We start from the raw sequence: 25,362 nt of genomic DNA on the forward strand, positions 1-25,362 counted from the left end.
TTTGACTTTTATCCATTACAGCTGCTGGACGAGCCTCAGTTTCGCTGCATCACAAAAATCAAAACCATCGGAAGCACCTACATGGCAGCATCAGGTGTTACTCCTGATGTTAACAATGGGTACACCTGTATGAAGGTCAGTGTACTCACTTAACATTGGCGTGTTTCGATCTGTGTAACTGATTAAGCTACCACAAAAAAACATTTATACCTATTTGGATGTTGTTCGGCAGAAGGAGGAGCAGTCGGACAAAGAGCGCTGGCAGCACCTGGCAGACCTGGCGGACTTTGCGCTAGCCATGAAGGTTACGCTCATGAACATAAACTACCAGTCATTTAACAACTTCATGCTACGAATCGGTATGTCTTTACTGTTTAACGGCCCGAATAATGTAGTTTGTAGTATTAATGTAATATTATTTATTGGAGAAACATTGCCATGGCGTGAAAGTACTAGTTTGGCATAGGAACTTGCAGATCTATGTAATCACAAGTCCAGCTAGCTAGCCAAGCTTCCAGCAGATGATCTCATAGTCAGATATTAAATTTTTTTTTTTTTAAATGCTAGTATTTTGTCTCTAATGAACCTGACTGACCAAATGAATGCATTTAACCTATAATTTCTTCATGGAGATTGCTATTTCCCAAATAGATTTGTAAAATTCACTTTTTGGGTGAAATAAACCATCTGGCATTGTGTGACTTGAATAGTATCATTCAAATTACCATTTGTTAATTCTACAAATTCTACATGGATATATAGGGTTTATATAGGGTTGATTTGTCTTACTCTCACGCCCAAATATATGCTTAAAAATCATTACCATATCTCTGGAGTCTGCTAATTAAACAGTGCCATGTACAAACCCAATTCCAATGAAGTTGGGACGTTGTGTTAAACATAAATAAAAACAGAATACAATGATTTATTCAACCTATATTTAATTGAATACACTACAAAGACAAGCTATTTAATGTTCAAACTGATCAACTTGATTAATAGTTTTTTGCAAATAATCATTAACTAAGAATGTTATGGCAGCAACACGTTCCAAAAGAAGCTGGGACAGGTGGCAAAAAAAAAAAGACTGAGAAAGTTGAGGAATGCTCATCAAACACCTGTTTGGAACATCCCACAGGTGAACAGGCTAATTGGGAACAGGTGGGTGCCATGATTGGGTATAAAAGGAGCTTCCCTGAATTGCTCAGTCATTCACAAGCAAAGATGGGGCGAGCTTCGCCTTTTTGTGAACAAGTCCGTGAGAAAATAGTCGAACAGTTTAAGGACAATGTTCCTCAACGTACAATTGCAAGGAATGTAGGGATTTCATCATCTACGGTCCATAATGCAGCCCTATGGGGGGCACAAGTCAGTGCAAACTGTAGGCCCAAGCCCGGATAAATGCAGAGGGTTGCGTCAGGAAGGGCATCCGGCTTAAAACCTTGCCAAACAAATATGAGCGTTCATCCAAAGAATTCCATACCGGATCGGTCGTGGTCCGGGTTAACAACGTCCTCCACCGGCGCCGTCAACCTGCGGGGCGCCGTTGGAAATTCAGCTACTGTGGGGCGGTAGTCAAAGAAGAAGAAGAGGTGGAAAGCGGGTTCTTCGGCAGAAAGAGAAGAGGAAAGCACAGAGCCTAGAACTGAATGTGGGGACTTTGAATGTTGGGACCATGACAGGAAAATCTCGGGAGTTGGTTGACATGATGATTAGGAGAAAGGTTGATATATTGTGTGTCCAGGAGACCAGTTGGAAAGTTTAGGGGCAGGGTTTAAATTATTTTACCATGGTGTAGATGGGAAGAGAAATGGAGTCAGGGTTATTTTAAAAGAAGAGTTGGCTAAGAATGTCTTGGAGGTGAAAAGAGTATCAGATCGAGTGATGAGGCTGAAATTTGAAATTGAGGGTGTTATGTGTAATGTGATTAGTAGCTATGCCTCACAAGTAGGATGTGACCTAGAGGTGAAAGAGAAATTCTGGAAGGAGCGAAACGAAGTAGTTCTGAGCATCCCAGACAGAGAGAGAGTCGTAATTGGTGCAGATTGTAATGGACATGTTGGTGAAGGTAATAGGGGTGATGAAGAAGTGATGGGTAAGTACGGTATCCAGGAAAGGAACTTGGAGGGACAGATGGTGGTAGACTTTGCAACAAGGATGCAAATGGCTGTAGTGAACACTTTTTTCCAAAAGAGGCACGAACATAGGGTGACTACAAGAGCGGAGGTAGAAGCATGCAGGTGGATTACATCTTTTGCAGACGATGTAATCTGAAGGAGGTTATCATCATCATCTACGGTCCATATTATCAACAACAGCCAGAAACGCCGCCGGCTTCTCTGGGCCCAAGCTCATCTAAGATGGACTGATCCAGAGTGGAAAAGTGTTCTGTGGTCCGATGAGTCCACATTTCAAATTGTTTTTGGAAATTGTGGACGTCGTGTCCTCCGGGCCAAAGAGGAAAAGAACCATCTGGACGGTTAGTGACGCAAAGTTCAAAAGCTAGCATCTGTGATGGTATGGGGCTGTGTTAGTGCCAATGGCATGGGTAACTTACACATCTGTGAAGGCACCATTAATGCTGAAAGGTACATACAGGTTATGGCGAAACATATTCTTCCATCCAAGCAACGTCTTTTTCATGGACGCCCCTGCTTATTTCAGCAAGACAATGCCAAACCACATTCTGCATGTGTTACAACAGCGTGGCATTATCAGAATCATCTTTATTTGCCAAGTATTTCCAAAAAACACACAAGGAATTTGTCTCCGGTAGTTGGAGCCGCTCGAGTACGACAACAGGCAGTCAATGGACAGAACACTTTTGAGACATAAAGACATTGACAAAAAAACAAAAAAAAAAACAGTCACTGAGCAGTAAAGGGTTGCTAGTTAGCTGGTAATGCCGGTACATTATTTTTTTTTTTTCAAGGAGTGTATGCGGTTTAAAGTGACAAGTAGTGCGATAATCTGGGACAATGTTGATTGTGCAAATGTTGCAGATACTCCTCAGTCAGTGTGCAAATGGAGCAGATGCTACTCTGGCATGAGTGGCCAGTATTGGTCAACAACAGATATGCAAATTGTGCAGCGTGGCGAGACAACGACAGTGAGTGCACGAGTAATATATAATTGGCCCCACAGAAATGTGACAACGAACTCATGTAAAAAAATTGCCAGCATGTTGTAATGGAATTGTAGGTTAGGTGTTTAAGAAGTTGATTGCAAGAGGGAAGAAGCTGTTGGAATGTCTGCTAGTTCTAGTTTGCATTCATCGGTAGCGCCTACCTGAGCGAAGGAGCTGGAAGAGCTGGTGACCGGGGTGCGGAGGGTCCGAGAGGATTTTGCACGCTCTTGTCTTAGTTCTGGCAGCGTGCAAGTCCTCAAGGGTGGGTAGGGGGGTACCGACAATCCTTTCAGCAGTTTTGATTGTCCGTTGCAGTCGGAGTTTGTCCTTTTTTGTAGCAGCACCAAACCAGACTGTGATGGAAGAACACAGGACTGATTCGATGACCGCTGTGTAGAACTGCCTCAGCAGCTCCTGTGGCAGGCCGTGCTTTTGCAGAAGCCGCAGGAAGTACATCCTGTGCTGGGCCTTTTTGAGGACGGAGTTGATGTTGGTCGCCTACTTCAGGTCCTGAGAGACTGTAATTCCCAGGAACTTGAAAGTCTCGACGGTTGACACAAGGCAGCTGGACAACGTGAGGGGCAGCTGTGGCTCCTGAAGTCCACGATCATCTCTACAGTCTTGAGCGTGTTTAGCTCCAGGTTTCAGCACCAGGTTGTGTCGGCCGCCCCACAGCTCCAGCTGCTCCACTTCCTGTCGATATGCAGACTCGTCACCGTCCTTGATAAGGCCGATGACAGTGGTGTCATCTGCAAACTTCAGGAGTTTGACAGTCGGGTGCGCTGAGGTGCAGTCGTTCGTGTCGAGAAAGAAGAGCAGCGGGGAGAGGACACAACCTTGGGGCGCCACAGTGCTGATGCTGCGTGTGGATGAGGTGGCCTCCCCCAGCCTGACCTGCTGTGTCCTGCCCGTCAGAAAGCTCTAAATCCACTGGCAGATGGCAGGTGAGACGCTGAGCTGGAGAAGCTTGGAGGAAAGGAGTTCAGGGATGATTGTGTTGAACGCTGAGCTGAAGTCCACGAACAGGATCCTCGCGTAGGTCCCTGCACTGTCGAGGTGTTCTAGGATGAGGTGCAGTCCCATGTTGACTGCATCATCCGCAGACCTGTTCGCTCGGTAGGCAAACTGCAGGGGGTCCAGCAGGCGACCTGTGACGCTCTTGAGGTGGTCCAGCACGAGACGTTCAAAGGACTTCATGACCACAGATGTCAAGGCGACAGGCCTGTAGTCATTTAGACCCGAGATTGCAGGTTTCTTGGCGACTGGAATGATGGTGGAGCGTTTGAAACAGGATGGTACTTCGCACAGTTCCAGAGATCTGTTGAAGATCTGAATGAAGACTGGCGCGAGCTGGTCCTCGCAGACTTTGAGGCAGGATGGGGACACATGCTCTGGGCCTGCCGCTTTGTTCATCTTTTGTTGTTTGAAGATGCGTCTCACATCCTGTTCATGGATGGTTAACGCAGAAGTCAGAGGTGTGATTCTGTTCGGTGATGTGTTCGGGTGGGTGTGGGGTGTGAAAGTGGCCTTTTCAAATCTGCAGTAGAAGGTATTCAAGTCGTTGGCTAGTGTGCTATTGTTCTCAGCTTGGGGGGGATCGTCGCTTGTAATTAATTAGTCAGCGATTGGAATCCATGCCAGACTGATTTAGAGTTGTTAGTCGTTTTATGAAGCATAAAATACGACAACGGAGCATAAAATATGACAACGGAGATCCCGGACTGTTGAACAGCTGAAGCTGTACATCAATCAAGAATAGGAAAGAATTCCACCTACAAAGCTTCAACAATTAGTGTCCTCAGTTCCCAAACGTTTATTGAATGTTGTTCAAAGAAAAGGTGATGTAACACAGTGGTAAACATGACCCTGTCCCAGCTTTTTTGGAACGTGTTGCAGCCTTAAAATTCGAAGTTAATGATTATTTGCTAAAAACAATCAAGTTTATCAGTTTGAACATTAAATATCTTGTCTTTGGAGTGTATTCAATTAAATATAGGTCGAACATGATTTGAAAATCATTGTACAATGTTCCCTCGTTTTTCACGATTAATGGGGACCAGAACCCCCCGCGAAAGGTGAAAAACCGCAAAGTAGGATTTGCCCCCCCAGGAATTTTTGTGGATGTGTATGTGGGTACCAGAATGTATAAAATATGTAAACAGTATTTATACTTTACATATTTGAAACAAAGATTACAACAGTACATGTATTTACTTAAATATTTAATTATAAAACCTTAGACAATAATTAACATTTATTATACAGTAATTAACATTCATCAACATTGCCTTCTGAGAGAGGCGGAGAGGCTTGTGTTGGTGGCGGAGGAGAGGCTCTCACTTGACTCGGAGACTCTTCTGCTGGAGGCGCTGACGGTGTACCTTGGAGAAAAACATGGTGACGGGCACTTTTTCGCTGATGGTCATCATCTTCTTCCTCTTGGGCGCCCCGGAGGAAGCTTTGGCAGGGGCACAGCGCTTTGGCGGCATTGTAAGGGCATGCTTAACTAATCCAAAAAATGATCGCTTCAACAAAAAAAGTTATTGCCAACACAACAGTGTGGACGAGACTGGCGAGACTGTCATGGTCTGTGTTTTGGTTTGGGTTGTGTTTAGTTTTGTTCCATGTTTCCCTGTGTTCCATGTTTGTCGTGTGCTCATTAGGTTGTTGTGTCCACCTGTTCTCGTCTACTTTGTGTCGTCCAATCAGCTCTCTCCAGCCACCCGTCTTGTCCAGGTGTTCCTCGTTGTCTCGTCAATTTGTTTGTATTTAGTTCCCTGGTTTCTTTCAGTTCTTGTCGGTTTATTGTCGTTGTCACATGTCTTGCCATGTCATAGTCGCCAGTTGTTTTTATCATTGTGATTAAATATTATTATTTTGAGATTCCCGCACTCCTGCCTTGGTGAACCTCCCTGCTTCCCTGCAATTGGGTTCACCATGTTCTTGCCTTGCGTTCCTCGCCTTCGCCCTAACCACGTACGTGACAGAGACACAACAAGGGAAGATGCTGGTTGAGGCTGCGATGATGCGCAGCCAATCAGCTCACAGGGTAAATCCACTCGTGCTCTGATTGGTCGATGTCGCGCCGGGAACCAATCACGCGCCTTGTATGAGTGCCCATACAGTACAGGCATGTACAAAGCCTCTGAGTCAACTCATCTCTCATGCAGGGAAAACCTTCTCTCGCACGCATCAACATGAAACAACGCGTCTTTCCGCAATATGGCTGCCAATATGGCTGTATTTTTGTATTTTATTTTTAATTTTTTTATTTATGAATATTTGGGAAAAACCCGCGAAGCACTTAAGCTGGAAAACGTGAAGCGCGAAGTGGTGAGGGGACACTGTATTCTGTTTTTTTTTTTATGTTTAACACAACGTCCCAACTTCATTGGAATTGGGATTGTAGAATGAACATAAATGGCTGTCAGATGACACATTACCTTGCATTACCTTACTTCTCTTTCTTTTTTTTATCTCTGACTCACTCCATCAAGGTCTGAATAAGGGAGGAGTTTTAGCGGGAGTGATTGGTGCGCGCAAACCTCACTATGACATCTGGGGAAACACAGTGAATGTTGCCAGTCGTATGGAGTCTACAGGGGTGATGGGAAACATTCAGGTATGGCAACAGTCTTTAATACAGTCCCCTAATTGTCAATATCACCTAATTTAGCTTGACAGAGCAGATTCATAACTATACAATAGCTCATATTTTAAGAAGACCTCATCTTTTCCTGACCAACTCTTGAAGGATTGTTTAAACCAATAAGTTTATTTCATTGTTTTGTACTCTCACGTTCCCCTTCTATTTAAGTCGGTAATTATTTGGTATTTCATATTGCATTTTAAATCAGATTGATAAAAATACATAGTCTTTCTCCCCTTCACTTGGTTCGTAGTGTATGTTACAGTATTAAAATTAACTTGAATTTTATATACCTGTAGAATCTTTCACGGAGCCCAAGTATGCCTTACAGTATTTCATGGGGTCATCAAAACGGGATGTTATTCTTGTTGAAGGTTTGCGTTGATAAACAGACGATGTTTGTGGAGTTGTTTTTTTTAAATCCAGGGAAGCAGCGTCACAGATTTCAGGAGGGAGTTCAGAGGGCAGAGCTGCAGCACTGAAAGCTCTGTCACCAGACAGCGTGTTCGAGATGGCCACTGTATCTGTTAACTGTTAACATTTGTATTTCCAAATTTATTACCGTTAATGTTTTCTTCCCTTAAAACTCCACACACAATTCACCAAAGTGACAAAGTGTAAAAAAAATATAATGATTAAGTATTCACACTTTTTTTTTTCCATTTTATCATTATGATGGAAAACAATGTAATCGAGTTTGGAATAAGGTTGTAAAAACTCAATATAGAAAAACTGAAGAGGGTGAATACCAAGGGTGCCCGTGGTACTGGAGGCCGGAGGACACGTCCCACTCAGATTCATAGTGACACCAATCCGTCCCTTCTACTTTTTAATCACCCCCTCTTCGTGAATCGGATCTCAAGGGTGCCCGTGGTACTGGAGGCCGGAGGACACGTCCCACTCAGATTCATAGTGACACCAATCCGTCCCTTCTACTTTTTAATCACCCCCTCTTCGTGAATCGGATCTCCAACTCGGCGAGCCAGACGAATCTGACATGCCCGACATTGAATTTATGCTATCTGCTTCTCATGTAAAACACTACCTGTATAGTTATTGGTTACATGTTTTGTTGTACGTATTATGGCGACTGCTATCAATGAAAAGTCGCGGGGAAGCTTCAATGGCCTCGTAACTGTATGACGCAATCAGGTTCAAACAAATCCATGCTGAATCTAAGTGATGCTTTAGATGGTTTATTGGAAAAAAACAAAATTACAAAAAAACAAATAATAGCAGTATGCCCGACGATTTGATGTAATTTAACGGAATGTACCGTGAAGTCAACAAAAAGTATTGGAGCTTCACTAGCCCTATTTGTCCCCTCGAACACCACCGGTGAACAGGTGTCTAAAATGACGAATCAATGAACCCCCCCGCCCCGTGCCAAAAAACGGAAATAGCATACAGCGAGTTCCATAATTACCATTTAATCCCCTACAGTACGTTTGTAAGGCTGAGAAGCACTGGGAGCACTCAACTCTGGCCTTAGGTGCAGCGGCTAAAATAAGTATTTAACACCTCATGATTTTTCTCACTAAATATAGTTGTACTTCCAAAGGTGCTGTTGACCTGAAAATTTCACCAGATGTTAGGAACAACCCAAGTAATCCATACATACAAAGTAGAACAAATAAGCCCAGACATTAAGTTGTGTGTAATAATGTGAAATGACACAGGGAAAAAGTATTGAACACGCCAACTGGTATTTATTTAATACTTTGTACAAAAGCCTTTGTTTGCAATGACAGCTTTAAGACGCCTCCTGTACGGAGAAACTAGTCGCATGCATTGCTCTGGTGTGATTTTGGCCCATTCCTCCACACAAGCAATTTTCAAATCTTGAAGGTTCCGTGGGCTTCTTTTATGGACCTTGAGTTTCAGTTCTTTCCGTAGATTTTCGATTGGATTCAAGTCAGGTGATGGGCTGGGCCATTCTAGCAGCTTTATTTTTTTTCTTTGAAACCAATTGACAGTTTCCTTGGCAGTATGTTTTCTGATCATTGTCCTGCTAAAATGTCCACGCTTGTTTCAGTTTCATCATCCTCGTCGATGGCAGTAGATTTGTCTCAAGAATGTCTCGGTACATTTGCCCATTCATCCTTCCTTCGATAATGTGAAGTTTACTAGTACCATTTGCTGAAAAGCAGCCGCACACCATTATGTTCCCATCTACGAACTTCACTGTTGGTATGGTGTTTTTAGGGTGAATGGACTGCACTTAAAAAGCGCTTTATCTACACTATCACATGTCCAAAGTGCTTTACAAAGCCTCACATTCACCCACTCACGCACACATTCATACACCAATGGTGACTGCTCCCATGGGAGCAAATTAGAGTTCAGTGTCTTGCCCAAGGACACAATCGGAGCCGGGATTCGAACCAGCTACCCTTCGGTCACTGGACGACCCGCTCTACCTACTGAGCCACCGCCCTGTGCAGTGCCATTTCTCCTCCAAAGGTGGTGGTGCATCATGGCATCCAATCATTTTGCGCTCATCTCACCAGACTATATTCTCCCCAGTATTTAAGTGGGTTGTCCAAATGTTGTTCAGCAAATTTTAAACGAGCTTTGACATCCTTTTTTTTTTTAGCAATGGGGTCTTGCGTGGTGAGTGTGCATACAGGCCATGGCGGCGGAGTACATTACTCACGGTTTTCCTTGTGACAACAGTACCTGCAAATCCCACGTCTTTTTGAAGCTCTCCACAGGTGGTCCTTGGCTCTTGGACAACTCTTCTGATTATTCTTTGCACTCCTCTGTCAGAAATCTTGCAAGGAGCACCTGATCGAGGCAAATTTATGGTGGTATGATTGGCTTACGTATTATGGCCCCAACCGTGCTTACTGGAATCTTCAGAAGCTTAGATATGCTCCTGTAACCAATGCCATCGTTGTGTTTTACAACAATTAGTTTGCAATGGTCTAGAGACAGCTCTTTGCTCTTACCCATCATGAGCTGTGTCTTGACTCACACTTTGAAAAAGAGACCTTTTTGTAGGCCATCATTAGGACTCAACCAGTTGATATTCATTTGCACTGACAAGGGGCTGGATTGCTGTTTGATTATTGATAGATTTTAGGTGTTGTCTTGGCTTTCCATGTCTTTTTGCACCTCCCTTTCTTCATGTGTTGAATACTATTTCCCTGTGTCATTTCACATTTTTACACACAACTTCTGAGCTTATTTGTTCTACTTTCTTTGTACGTATGGATTACTTGAGTTGTTCCCAAAATCTGGTGAAGTTTTCAGGTCAATAGCACCTTTGGAAGTATATCCATCCATCCATCCATCCATTTTCTGTACCGCTTATCCTCACAAGGGTTACGGCTGTGCTAGAGTCTATCCCAGCTATCTTCGGGCGGGAGGCGGGGTACACCCTGAACTGGTCGCCAGCCAATCACAGGGCACATATAAACAACCATTCACACTCACATTCACACCTACAGGCAATTTAGAGTCTTCAATTAACCTACCATCCATGTTTTTGGGATGTGGGAGGAAACCGTAGTGTCCAGAGAAAACCCACACAGGCACAGGGAGAACATGCAAACTCCACACAGGCGAGACCGGGATTTGAACCCCGGTCCTCAGAACTGTGAGGCTGATGTGCTAACCACCATGCCGCCTTTGGAAGTATATTTAGTGAGAAAAATGGTGACGTGTTAAATACTTATTTCAGCCGCTGTATGTGTCACAAAATTTATGAATTCCAACTCTCAGCGGAAATTGTACACACCGTCACTGCGTCAGGGTCCCGGCATAAGTCTAACATCCCACACTGTAAAACATGAGGTGCTTACTCAACTTAAAACAAAGTACCAGTAAAAAGTTACACAGATATTTGTAACTTTATCTCTACTTAGCTAGATGTAGTCAACACTAGCTGAATTGAAATAGCTTCAAAATATCCATGGAAAGTCTTTTTTTTCTTTTTTAAACACCTATTTGTTACAGTGTGCAGCCAGTGTCCTTAAAAACAGGTACCAGCCGTGCGGTGCATTTTGTATTGTCCAGAAAACAAAGAAACAAAAAACAATCACACAAATTTTCAAAAAACAAATAATGTAAGTAGGCTATCATATCCTATGCTTGTTGGTTGTTGTTGAGAGTAGTGAGTGCAGTTAATTGTTTTGTAATGTTGAGTAGGTAGTCTCACAATTATAAGATTGAGAAAATATACAAACATAAATAATAAATGGCATTTTCTCCTACCTGACGTAGGCTAAATGTAAAATAAAAATGCTTTTATCCTGTATGCGCTATAGGGAAATCCTAATAATACTATCAATCCATTTTCTTTACCGCTTATCCTCACCAGAGTCGCGGGCTGCTGGAGACATTTAAAATGTGAATTTCATGTACAGTTTACATAATTTGTTTTATTTATGTAAATGTGTTGTTGCTATTGTTTAAACTAAAGTTAATACACTAATGTTGAAATAAAACATAAAACTCGGCCATCATAGCACCTGGCAGGCGCTTGACATGGGCTCACTTTTGGTGGCCGGTGATCTTTTGGGGTGGCAGCTGGCTCCTGTGTTGGGCCCTGTTGGGGCCATGCTTTCCGGGGGTAGCGGGGGTGGTGGCAGCGGTGGGGCGTGCTGGGTGGGGGAGATTGGACGTGAGGGTTGGAGTTACCCTTGCCCCTCCCTTGGCGACTGGTCGGGGCACTTCAGTTGGGTGGCGTCACCCTGGCCGGGTCCCCCACTGGATGGGCTCACTGGCTTAGCCCTACCTTGCTGGGGGCAGGCCCACCCTTCCTTGATGTCCCGGCACAGCAAGTCCGTACACGTGTTGACTTAACATGCATGTGATATGGTGTTTATTCACTAATATGTTTCATAGACACGCTATAGACTTGAATTGCTTTTCATGGTAAAACTAACAATAACACAGGTTGTATTAAGATAACAACTCACAGGTTCTTACAGGTGTATGGACACTATAAAACATCCCACCGCACCACTCATCAGTAGCACTGCCTTGCTCATTTCCCACATCCTGTCCTGCACTGCCCTTTTCTGTCCTCTCTCATCTTGTTCTATTGGTTAGTTGTTGCATGTCCTCACCAGGTGTGTCCCCCCCATCCATGAATAAAAACACAATTTGACTTTTGTAACATTACTTGTGGTCAAATATCTAGACTGTCTAACTATTGTTCTGCTGTGGTTCGCACCCCAATTCCCCTTGTCCGTGCTGTCCCTCGATCTATCACCTAAAACCCTTTTCTGTCCAGCTGCATTTTCAATAAACATCACAATGATTAAAATAGAGGAAGTATTTCAAACTTCCCTGTTGCACAGCAAAACTGTTCCAGCACAAAAGGCATACAGATCCACCGTTCTGCATAGCCATGCAGCTGAACAGGACAGGTTTAAAAAAAAAATAATAATAATAATATTTTGCAATTAGCATGAAGTTTTGGCAGGTGATTGGAATTACAGAACAATAACAGTTTCAGTATTTATGACTTGTCTTGATCAGGGAGGCATTTCGTTAACAATTCATTATTATTTAACCATGACTTCGAATTCTCGAATGTGTGTGTGTGTGTCTATTTATCTAGATAGAGAGGGAGAGGGAGCGCGATAGAGAGATACACACACATTCTTACATTGGAGAATTCGAAGTCATGGCGAAACAATGATGAATTGTTAACGAAATGCCTCCCTGATCAAGACAAGTCATAAATACTGAAACTGTTATTTTTCTGTAATTCCAATCACCTGCCAAAACTTCATACTAACTGTTGACGAAATGCCTCCCTGATCAAGACAAGTTCCAAAATCCCATCCGTGCCCCTGGTGAATACTATTAGATAACTGTGTTGTGTGTGTTTCCCCCAGGTGGTGGAGGATTGCTACAACATTCTCAAAGAGTATGGCTTCCGCTTTGTGAGGAGGGGACCTATCTTTGTGAAGGGAAAAGGGGAGCTCCTCACTTACTTTCTGAAGGGAAGGGACAAACAAGGTTCCTTTCTAAATGGCTCTTCAGTCACACTTCCACATCAAGTTGTGGACAGTTAAACCCAAAAATTAACGTAATAACAGCAAACGAATGCTAAATTCAGAGAGGTTGTGGAAAGAACATTTGAATGAGAAGTCATTTGCCTTGAAACCATGAAATGCCCTCATACCCTTGACACTGCCTACACGTTTCTGTGGAATCACATCTTTTTGCAGGCTCTGCTGTAGACAATGTTGATAACTCCAATTAAATTCTGCGGACATGCTTAAACAGAGATCTTTGTCAACAGGTCGTTCATTACTGGAGATGTTTTCACCTCGATGGGAACCAATTCCTTCTTTTGACGCCAGTAGAGAGGATGTATTTGTAATTCAGTGTCATGGTGAACTAGATTTGTTTGTTATGGGATGGGATACTGCTGGATTGGAATTCTGGATTTACTTCTGTGTGAAAATGTACATAATATATAATTATGTACCAGTACTATAAACATTTGGCTCTTCATTCAAGTGATAACCGTAATTTCTCGTGTATAATGCGCATTTCCCCCCCCCCCCCCAAAAAAAAATGTCAAAAGTCAATAGTGTGCATTATACATGGGTATAAAGGAAAATGGGCGAAAAAATTCACATTTTATAAATGTATGCCGCCACCTAGAGGTTATGAAAAAGGTGTGGCCTACACTTTCACTCCAATATGACCGGGGTACGTATGTATGACTGCATATATATACAGTTGTGCTCATATGTTTACATACCCTGGCAGAATATGTGAAATGTTTCTTTTTTTAAATATGACTGATGACCGAACAACAACCATCATTAATTTCTTTATGGTTATGTTTTGTTTAATGATAAGGCTTTTCTGAAATGCTTGACCGTTTAATTTCATCCATCCATCCATCCATCCATTTTCTGAGCTGCTTCTCCTCGCAAGAGTCGCGGGCGTGCCGGAGCCTAGCCCAGCTATCATCGGGCAGGAGGCGGGGTACACCCTGAACTGGTTGCCAGCCAATCGTAGGGCACATATAAACAACCATTTGCACTCAAATTCACATCTACAGGCAATTTAGAGTTGTCAATGCATGTTTTTTGGGATGTGGGAGGAAACCGAATTGCCCGGAGAAAACCCACGCAGGCACGGGGAGAAGATGCAAACTCCACACAGGCGGGGCCGAGGATTGAACCCCGGTCCTCAGAAATGTGAGGCAGACGGCCGCCGTTTAATTTCAATCCCATTAAAATAAAATTAAGTGTGTTTCGCCTGGCCTTTCATGTTTTCTTTAAAGAATTGTACCCATCTTACAAATTATGCCTAGGTAATCAAACATATGAGCACAACTGTGTGTTTCTAATTTACTAAATAAAAGTAGGGCTGTGAATTTCAAAATAAGAATAAGTAAATAAAAAAGAAAAAATTACGTGTTCAAATAAAGTGCTTAACGTCAGAAGAATTTTTTGAAAAAAAACAACAAAATACAGCTAATACTTCGTTTTAATCTCGTGGGTAGAAGGAAAATCATGCACTGTAAAAATGCATTATACATGGGTAGAAGGGTTTTCCAGAATTTTGAGGTCAACTTTGGGGGTGCGTATTATACATGGGTGCGCATTATACATGAGAAATTGTGGTGAATAATTGAGGTAATGGTGATGAAATATGCAGACAGAAATACTAAATGCAAGAAAGGTGTGATTTCTAAAAACAAAAAACATAGACTGGAATCACACTGTGACTTTTATGTGCTATGCGCCTTTAAGATAAAACTATCTACACTTAGTATACAAAAATATTTGACCTGAAGCGAGCTGTCCTGGGGAGCGGGGGCATTCATGGGTGTGTATGATAGTGTGTGTCTGTATTGCTCAATTTCCTCAGTCAATGGATTGTTTCCCCATGCTCTTGGCTGGAGAATAGGTTAGCTCAGTCAGTAATCTCCTGTCCTCTCTGCTCATGGATCTCTAAAGCACACTTACACTGCTGGCCTGGGCCATGAATAATAGGTAAAACTGTGTTTGTTTTTTTGGACCGAGTGAAGCCACACAGCAGAGATATGTTTTACGCATTGTGGGTAGATAGAAGTGCCTATCACAGATGTGATCACAAAATTTTAGATGAAGGATTCCACTATTCCAAGTCCGCTAGTCCTGTCCATTGACTGTGCTTTTAAAGGATAAATGCAGTTTATTATGACAGCGTTGGTTTTTGTTCTACCAATTTGATAAACATATACAGTGAGCTTTGTAAACTAGTCCCCACACTATCAGAAACAGATGAGGGCTGTTATGACTGTGAAAACTATATAATTGTTTAATCGCCCCATCATATTTTTATATATACACAATAAATTGATGGATAACTAGTTTTGAAAACATAAGGATAAGTTTGTACAGCTATTGTTCAAGTTACTGTAAAGAGGGTTTTGGTAACAAAAATTGACTGCAATATCTCAATGTTATTATTAATTACATATGACAATTTGAAATTTTGGTACAGATTTCAGCAAGAATCATGGAGGCTGGCAGACAAAATTTGCTTTTACAGGTCACATACAATGATGTGGCGGGCTGGATCTGGCCCCCAGGCCTTGAGTTTGACACCTATAAAATAAGGCTTCCAAATGGGAATTTCCTTAAAATGGGAAGAATAAACCAAATACAGTAAATATAAAAGAAATGCAAACAAAAGGTTTGAGTGAGAAGATTGTGAGTTGGTGCATCAATCTTGTTAAATGTCTTTTTCAAAAATAATGTATAAAAAATCTGAACCAATATTATTCACACTTGTTCTTGTTTGGAAACACAATATCTGTTTGCCTGGTTATCGTCACCACTTTCTTACTTCACTGAAAAACCACTTGCAGCACTCACAAAGCTGGACTGAATAAGCGAATTGGCTGAGTTGTCACACGGAAGAAGGTATAGAGCATGCGATATGTCCATTTTTGGTGTGCTCGACCGTTTAATCAGCTGGCCAATTTAATCAGCTGATAGCCCTTTTCGGATTGGAAAAAAATCTGATGATTTTATTTTTACACATTTCAACATAAAACAAAAATCATGAAAATCAAATGAAGATAGAAATCTGTAAAAAATGGAAAATAGATCAGCCTTTTTTTCCAAATGTTTCGCTCTGTTGTAAAATGAAACAAATGCTAAAGAACAAAGTATTGTAAAACTCAAATATTTTGCCGTTAATTCCTATCTTTATTGTAAGTGTTAAGGGACCAAAAAAAAGAAGTTATTTGATTTCTTATATATTTTTAAATTAATTGGTTATCGGAATTTTATTCTGACAAAAAGCTGTGCAGGTTAACAAACAAAAAAAAAATTCCCCTCAAAGTTGGGTTGGTTAAATTTATCAAAGCACTTGTCAAAATCTGAAATAGGTCCGGCTCCATACAGAAAGACGCCTGGTTCCGTATCGGGATTGCAGTCTGCCTATTGATCAACTCTGGTTTAGATCATCAATGTTACTTTTTTTCTGTGTGTGAATAATATCCCTGTCATTTGGGGAATCTGAAAAAAACAAGAGCCACGCAGTAATAAGCTATATTTCCTTTAACATCATGGCAAGGATATGGACAAGAATCTCATTCAGCGGGACAAAATAAGTCAACTGAATGTGTTTCCACTATTTCCACCTGTTATTATTTTGAGCTCTATATCTGGATGTGGATTCCAGATTTCTGGTGTTGTGCTTACACCCGAATACTTAACAGGTGGAAATGTGATCTCATCTATTTGAAATAATTGGCTACCCTCTGTGTTTCCTTTTTGTTTTGACCAGTGATGTAAATAACTACAGTACTTTAAATATTAGACCGCTGGCAAACAAACATTTGAACCACTGGTGGAAAATAATGTAATAATACTAACAAGGGTACAATTCGGAGGTACCTGCACTTTACTTGAGTATTGAAATTTATTTGTGCCATTTATCTACTTTAGATTCTCTCCATAAATTTGACAGCTTTAGTTACTTCTCAGGTCAAAATTGTACACAAAAGCATTCATTGTACACACAATAACATCTTTTTGTCTAAGTAGTCTTCTTTGTGACCTCTTTAACAGAATGTGTATTGTTCCTGTCATGTTTAATTTATTAAGATGTCCTGTAATAATGATATTTCCACTTATGTTTTATAATATTGACATAATAAAATAGGACAACCCAAGGTTTGACACACACTAAAACAAAAAAGTTGGTTTTATGCAAAGTAAAGTACTTCAAATTATCTTTGCCTGAAGCAGTCTTTTTGGGAAGATTTCAGGCAAAACCAGTACATACAGTATGACATTAACCACCAGTCCAGTTTTACTGAAGAAAATATTCTAAGTGCTGTACTTTTACCACAAATAACTTCATGTATTTCACAGAGAACCTTTTGCTGTAAGTTTGTCAATATTTAAAATTTGCAAGAAAATGAAAACATTTCTGCGACCTTCAATAGGACAAATGAGTCAGCAAGCACGTGCAGTGTTTAAAACGTGTTTGCAAAGATGAGAACGTCCTTCTCCATGAAGTTGCCATTTTAGATGTACAAGGTATATCATGGCAGCAAAAAAACAGGAGAGTTAGTAAACGTAAATTTTGAGTCAATGTGTTTAGGAAACCTCTGCTGTAGAATGGGATCAAAGTGCAATAGTGTCTTCTACAAACCTTGACATGCTCTTTTAAGAAAAGGTTAAGTCATTCCTTGCCCTTTAATTCATATTTTTATAATGTCATGTGAAATTGTGCTCAATTTAAAAGAAGAGATTGTGTGTTGTACATAAGAGTCAAAACAGTATTTATGGTTCAGATGAATTTATTACCAACAACTGGGACAGTTTTTATGTGTGGAAGTGCCAATGATCATGAAATAACTGGATATTAAAGCCAAAACATGGATTTGAGATTGTTTCCTTATTTGTATTTTTAAAAGGATCTGTGAAACAAAATAGCACTTTAAATACTGTGTTGATTCCAAATTTTACATTGCAACTTCTACAACTCCAGCAAATAGCACCAAAAGACGACAGTACATAGATTTCCCCAAGTGGTTCTAGTCACCCTTCATGTCCTAATTTTCTCTGACTTGACCCTTGACTTGATAGCAATGAGCCAATTGTTGTTTCCCGATTGATTTATATTGTAGACATCTATCACTTATTTTGATCCCGAGATTGCTTTTTCATTTGAAGTACTTCTACTGTTACTGTAAGTCGATGTTTCCTTGTTCATTTCAGTTGTCATAATAAAGTGAGTTGATTTTTTTTCTAAATGCAAGACTCTGTCATAATTATTATTATCATCAATATGATGTTTTATCAAACTAAAAAGTACTTTATATTAAAACTTAGTGCCAACGAATATAACTATCGGTATTTGTTTTATAGCCACAAATTAAAATAAAACTCAGTTGCTGGGAAAAATATGTTTGTCATTATCTATTTCCAGATGTATTTGACCCAATAATCCTAATTCTTTCTGTTCAATGTTTTGTCCTAAAAGACAAACTCCAAAAACAATGACATTTATTTTCCAGGTGGCTCGACATAGTCACAGTGACATCACTAAACTGTGGTGCTGCTACAATGATGGCCCGTCTATGGATGCATCAACAGTAGGGATTCATTGAGTAGGATTTAACTTCCCGTTATACAACTCTAAAAAGTTTTTCCGTGTTGTTCTAATACCTCCTCCATGTTTTCTCCATCTTTGACTTGACAATTAATCAATTTACAGTACTGTTTCTCAATTGATGTATTCTGGTATATTGTTATCTATTTATTAAAGTATACATTAAAAGTAAAATGGTGTGGCAAGTCGTTTTAACATTCAAATTCCTTGATATCCATCTTAAGGTCCATATACTAGTCTAGTACGCTCTTTGTCCTCACTAGTAAGTAATTTTACCACGGTGTAGATGGGAAGAGAAATTTGAGTAGGGGTTATTTTAAAGGAAGCGTTAGCTAAGAATGTCTTGGAGGTCTGCGATGGGCTGGTGTCCAGTTGAGGGTGTACCCTGCCTCTCCCCCGAAGATACCTGGGATAGGTTCCAGCACGTCCGTGACTCTAGTGAGGATAAGTGGTACAGAAAATGAATGAATGAATGTCTTCGAGGTGAAAAGAGTATCAGATTGAGTGATGGGGCTGAAACTTGAAATTGAGTGTTCTGTATAATGTGATTAGTGGCTATGCCCCACAGTTAGGATGTGACCTAGAGGCGAAAGAAATTCTGGAAGGAGCTAGACGAAGTAGTTCTGTGCATCCCACACAGAGAGAGAGTCGTGATTGGTGCAGATTGTAATGTTGGTGATGAAAACACGGGTGATGAACAAGTGATGGCTAAATTGGGGGTCAAGGAAAAGAACTTGGAGGGATACATGGTGGGAGACTGCAAAAAGAATGGAAATGGCTGTAGTGAACACTTTTTTCCAAAAGAGTCACGAACATAGGGTGACCTACAAGAGCGGAGGTAGAAGCATGCAGGTGGATTACATCTTGTGCAGACGATGTCATCTGAAGGAGGCTACCGACTGTAAGGTAGTGGTAGGGGAGAGTGTGGCTAGACAGCATAGCATGGTGGTGTGAAAGATGACTCCGGTGGTGGGGAGGAAGATTAAGAAGACAAAGACAGAGCAGAGAAACATGTAGGGGAAGCTGAGAAAGGAAGAGTGCCGTGCGGCTTTACGAGAAGAGGTGAGACAGGCTATTGGTGGACAGGAGGAGCTTCCAGAAGACTACACCACTACAGGTCTAGGTCATCAGAAAGACAGGCAGGAGAGTACTCAGTATATCTTCTAGTAGGGAAGGAGAGAAGGAGACTTGATGGTGGAACCCCTAATTACAGGAAATCATCCAAGGAAAGAGGTTAGCTAAGAAGTGGGACACTGAGAGGACTGAGGAGTGGAGAAAGGAATACATGGAGATGTGACGTTTGGAAAGGGCAGAGGTGGCAAAGGCCAAACGAGGCAGATAATGACATGTATGCCTGGTTGAACACTAAAGAAGGGGAAAAAGATCTATCCAGGTTGGCCAGAGAGAGGGATAGAGATGGGAAGGATGTGAGGCAGGTTGGGCTGATTAAGGATAGAGATGGAAATGTGTTGATTGGTGCCAGTTGTTTGCTGCATAGATGGAAAGAATAGTTTGAGGAGTTGAGGAAAATGAGAGAGAAGGAAGAGTAAAAGACGCAAGTGGGGTCGACCCGGAAGTAGCAATGATTAGTAAGGGGGAAGTTGAAAGGTACTAAAGAGGATGAAAAATAGAAAGGCAGTTGGTCCTGATGACATACAGTCACAACCTCTGGAGGTATGGAAGCATCTAGGAGAGGTGGCTGTGGAGTTTTTGGCCAGTTTATTCAACAGAACACTCACGGGTGAAAAGATGCCTGAGGAATTGAGGAAAAGTGTGCTGGTGCCTATTTTTAAGAACAAGGGTGATGTGCAGAGCTGTAGGAACTACAGACCCTTTCCAAAATAAACATTTATATCATGGAGAAGTTTATTTATTTCCATAACTCCACTGAAAAAGTTTAACTTTCATAGATTATAGATTCAGGTCCCACAATTTAAGCAATGTCAAGTATTAATTAGTTTATTTTGACATAATTTGGGCTTCCAGCTCATAAAACCCACAAAATCAGGAATTAAAAAAATTAGAATACTGTGAAGAAGTCAACAGTTTTTGTAGGGGGAAAAAAGCAAGAAATTAGGGTCACATTAAATCAATCAAAACATGGTACTTTCAAAATATGTTAATCTTCAATACTTGGTTGGGAATCCCTTTGCTTTAATCACTGCCTCGATACGCCGTGGCACTGAGGCAATCAACCTGTGGGATTGCCTGGGAGTTATGGACACCCAGATTTCTTTGATACCATCAGTTCTTCTTTGTTTGTGGGTCTGGTGCCCCTCATTTTCCTCTTGATAATACCCCATAGATTCTCAATCGGATTTAGATCCTGCAAGTTGGCTGGTCAGTCAAGCACTGTGATGGCATGGGCATCAAACTAGGTTTTGGTGCATGTGGCTGTGTGGACCCGTGTCCAGGTCCTGCTGGAAGATGAAATCTGCATCTCCATCCAGATCCTCAGCAGAAAGAATCATGGAGTCCTCTAAAACATCGACCTTGGATTTAAGAAAGCATAGTTTACCAATACCTGGTACATTGCACCCCAAATCATGACTGACTGTGGATATTTCACACTGGACCTCAAGCAGCTTGGATTCTGTTCTTCATCAGTCTTCCTCCAAACCCTTGGACCTTGATTCCCGAGTGAAAGGCACACTTTACTTTCATCAGAAAAGAGGACCTTGGACCACTCGCCAAGAGTCCAGTCCTTCTTCTCCTTGGCCCAGTTGAGGCGCTTCCTATGTTGGCTCAGGCTCAGAAGTTGCTTGACCCGAGGAACCCGACAGTTGTAGGATACGTCTGAATGTGGTGGTTTTTGAAGCTGTGACTTCTGTTTCATTCCACTGATACGCTGCTGAAGCCCACGGTCATCTTTTTTGCTGGTGCATATTCTCCTGCCACATTTTGTCCTTCCATTGATATGCTTGGACACAGCACTCCTTAGCTATGAACATTTGTGACTTACCCATCCTATGGAGGGTATCAATGATGGTCTTCTGGCCAGTTGTCGAGTCCGCAGTCTTCCCCATATTGACCCCAACTAAGACAATTGAATCAAACTGAAGCAATTTATTGACACCTGGGGAAACCTGTGCGGGTGCTTTGAGTTTAGTAGATGATTAGTGCGTGACACTCAGTTTATAACATTTATGGCCTGCAAAATTTTGGCTGGTTTCTTCACAGTATTCTATTTTTTTTTAATTCCTGATTTGGTGGGTTTTATGAGCTGGAAGCCCAAATTATGTAAAAATAAACAAATAAATACTTGATTTTTTTTTCAATTGTGGGCCCTGACTCTATGAAAGTTTAAGTTTGTGAATGGAATTATGGAAATAAATAAACTTTTCCATGATATTCTTATTTTTTGGAAAGGGTCTGTATAGAGGAATAAGGTTGATGAGTCTTACAATGAAGTTATGGGAAAGAGTAGACAGACACAGAACACATATAGACACAGACAACCACTCGCACTCACACTGTCACCGAGTGGGAACTGAACCCACATTGCCTGCACCCAAGTCAGGCGAATGTACCATTACATCATCAGTGACTAGAAGGAGGGAGTAATCAGAAAAACAATTTGAGCCTTTTGCCACTATTTTTCAAATGTCACAAAAAAAAATCATTAAAAAAAAAAACCCCAACTGTAATTACACATTTTCTCCCAATAATGTAATGGATGACAATTACATTTTAAAATGAATATTGCGTCATCTCGTTACAAGTAATTAATTATAAAAGAATTTACAAAAATGATTGATTGATTTCGTTGTGGCTCCCCTTGAAGTGTCCTCCAGTTGCACATGAGCCCAGGTTGCTAACTGTTAAGTGATGGTGTTGCGGCTAAGAAATAGTAGTCGAGAGGGATCAGGCACGCTTGCGCCCCTAGCGGTGACGCTGCACGTCCAAAAAGACATGAAGGAATTTCCGCTGACGTCAGTGCGTAAGTCCAGAACAGGGCTGCAGCTGTCTGGGAGCAACAATAACAAGCTTTAATAAGCAGTAACTTCAACGCGACCCAAGCGCTATATGACAGCGCCGAATACCACGAAATTTCGCAAAATGTGGCGGTCGGAATAACTGTCGCCTTCGTCCTCCGAGAGCAATTCTTCGTTTTGTTTTGTTTTGGGTTTTTTTTTGTTTTTTTTTTGTCGCAGCAACCGCCGCGATTGAAGCAGCAGACTCGGCCGCAGGGGACAGAGACAGTTTGGGCTGCATCTGGGTCAGTGGGCCTGTCGGCGGCTTCGCCGGTGGTATTGTCGTCCCCGCGTCTACCCACCGCGTCCGTTGTTACTTTTGTTTCTCTACTCGGCATACAAACGGTGCTAACATGCAGGCTAACGGGGCAGCGCAGGACCGAGACCCTGAAGTGTCTTGCAGAAACGGCACCCAGAACGGCGAGTCCTCCGCCGCTGGGGCAGCACACTCCAATGGACTTGTGTCGGCCACCAACAACGGAAACCCGGCGAGTAACAACAACGGCGTGTCAGGCCAGCCCACGTCCAACAACATCAACAGCAGCTCGACCGACACCAACTGTGGCGTCAAGAAGAAGAAGCGCTTGTCTCAGTCCGAGGAAGACGTCATCAGGCTCATCGGACAACATTTACACGATTTGGGTCTCAAGTAAGTCAACTACGCTTGTCACGGTGGACTTCATATTGTAGCTATCATCGAGACGGGACGCACACGTGATGACATATGCCCCCTTGTTCGATCCGTTTGAGGGAGAAAATACAGTACACTACAGTACTGCCTTCCATAACGACAAAGCGCTTAGTAACGTCAGGAGGACTAATGCACCGTCACCGTGAATTCTCAGTATGCAGTTGCGCGTCTTCAAAATCCGTTTTTTTTGTTTTAATTATTATTATATAAACCGTGTGTTAAACTTATACCTTCTGTCACATGATCTGAATGTTCAAGGAAAGAAACAGCATATGGACCGGATCAGTTTTAAACACACACACACACGATAACATTTGCTTGAATTTGGTTTTCAACAAAATTCACTCTTAAGGATCCCACTAGAATATCGAATTGAGTAACACACATTATTTCCGACTTTTAATTGCATCAGTGGAATATCACAATGGTAATATTTACAGCTGTACTGTAGTGGACGTAGGGTTCCCGGCATGCCTTGCGGTATGTTGTACATGCGGTAATTATGTGTCAGTTATAATGTTCAGATATTTTTTGATTTAGGGTTTTCATTTTTGTTGTTGTCCCATAAAAGTAGGTTGTGCTCTATAGCAGCATCTCTGTCTTATTGCCTAGTAACTTGTATGGTAGGGGGGTCAAGGTACAGTTTTAAGGGGGCATAGGTGAAGTTGGGACCTTGTGTAAAATAGAGGTAAAAACAGAATACAGTGATTTGAAAATCCTTTTAAACTTATATTCAATTGAATGCACTACAGAGACAAGATATTTAATGTTCAAACTGATGAACATTTTAGTTTTTTGCAAATATTCTCTAATTTCGAATTGGATGCCTGCAAAATGATGTATCAAAAAAGCTGGGACAGGGGCGACAAAAGACTGGCAAAGTTGAGGAACGCTCAAAAAATACGTTCCACAGGTGAACGGGTTAATTGGAAACAGGTGAGGGTCATATTTGGGTATAAAAGGAGCAACGCTGAAAAGCTCAGTTGCTCACAAGTAAGGATGGAGCAAGTTTTACCACTTTGTGAAGAACTGCATGAGCAAATATTCCAATAGCATTTTGCAACGTACAATTGCAAGGAATTTATGGATTTCATCATCTATGGTCAATTATATCATCAAAAGATTACTTGCAAGCCCGAAAACCAACATTGAATGCTTGTGACCTTCGATCCCTCAGATGCACTGCATTAAAAACTGGCATCATTGTGCAAAGGATATTGGCACGTGTTTTCAGGAACACTTCGGAAAAACAATGTCAGTAAACACAGTCCATCGCTACATCACCAAATGCAATTTAACTGAATTATGAGTACTCGACTGGTCTGCCAGCAGTCCAGACCTGTCTCCCATTGAAAATGTTTGGCGCAGAATACCACAATGGAGACCCCAGACTGTTGAGCAACTGAAGTTGTACACCAAGCAAGAATGAGAAAGAATTGCTCCTACACAGCTTCAACAATAAGTCTCCTCAGTTCCCAAATGGTTACTGAGTTTTGCTAAAAGGAAAGATGATGTAAAACAAAATGTAAATATGCCCCCTTCTCAGCTCATTTTGAATGTCTTGCAAGCATCACATTCAAAATGAGTGAATATTTGTAAAACAAAACAAACAAAACCCCAACGTTTACCAGTTTTAACATTATATATCTTGTCTTTGTAGTGTCTTCAATTGAATATAGGTTGAAAAGGATTTGCACATCATTGTATTCTTTTTTTTATTTACGTTTTACACAACATCCAAACTTCATTGCAATTGGGGTTTTTACTTCGGGGTGGCAAAAACTCAAGCAATATCCAATTGCACCACGAGTAAAGAAAGCCTAAGATGTCATTTGACCAAGCCCTTGAGAAAACTGGGTAAATGGCTTGAAGGATGATTTTGGTCTTCTTCTCTACCGACATAGTTTGAATGTGTTAGGTGCCAGTCAAAAAATATGTTACGTGAGAAATTGTTTCCAAAGGAGATGGACCACTGCACATAATTTACATTCCAACAGGTAAGTAAGGTACGATTGATAGCAGGCATTGCAACCCCAAACATGAGTTTCTGTTATCGTTTTCACTTCAGATCAGCAGAAGTCAATCACTTTCTTCCACCCAGAAATACCCCGGCGCTAACTTTTTTATAAACATTATAAAAAGTTCGATAGTGGTTGTAATTTGCAATAGTGTAGAATTGCATCATTCTGAATTTGTACAAATAGTTTAAAACAAAACAAAACAGAGAACACAAAGAAGCATCCTCACCTCAGTAGGCCTATTGTTGCCTATACACTGCAAAAATGCTAAATCTTACCGAGTGAAATCATTTTACTGTATTTTT

At 41.3% G+C, this 25,362-nt stretch overlaps 2 protein-coding genes across 4 annotated transcripts in view; both read left to right on the plus strand.

The window, feature by feature from the left end:
* Window positions 1-18,015, plus strand: part of adcy3a (adenylate cyclase 3a) — a 58,419-nt gene extending 40,404 nt beyond the window's left edge. For all 3 annotated transcript variants that reach the window (XM_061776304.1, XM_061776305.1, XM_061776306.1), the window contains 4 exons: window positions 22-135; window positions 233-359; window positions 6,625-6,749; window positions 12,629-18,015. In XM_061776304.1, the coding sequence (XP_061632288.1) occupies window positions 22-135; window positions 233-359; window positions 6,625-6,749; window positions 12,629-12,808 (546 nt within the window). In that variant the 3' untranslated portion in view covers window positions 12,809-18,015. The remainder of the gene's footprint in view (window positions 1-21; window positions 136-232; window positions 360-6,624; window positions 6,750-12,628) is intronic.
* A 4,285-nt stretch (window positions 18,016-22,300) lies between these two features.
* wdr26a (WD repeat domain 26a) overlaps window positions 22,301-25,362 on the plus strand; it is a 41,324-nt gene continuing 38,262 nt past the window's right edge. The window contains exon 1 of the mRNA XM_061775514.1: window positions 22,301-22,997. Within this exon, the coding sequence (XP_061631498.1) occupies window positions 22,702-22,997 (296 nt within the window). The 5' untranslated portion in view covers window positions 22,301-22,701. The remainder of the gene's footprint in view (window positions 22,998-25,362) is intronic.

The sequence above is a fragment of the Phyllopteryx taeniolatus genome, chromosome 6 (assembly GCF_024500385.1).
Source record: "Phyllopteryx taeniolatus isolate TA_2022b chromosome 6, UOR_Ptae_1.2, whole genome shotgun sequence".
NCBI lineage: Eukaryota > Metazoa > Chordata > Actinopteri > Syngnathiformes > Syngnathidae > Phyllopteryx > Phyllopteryx taeniolatus.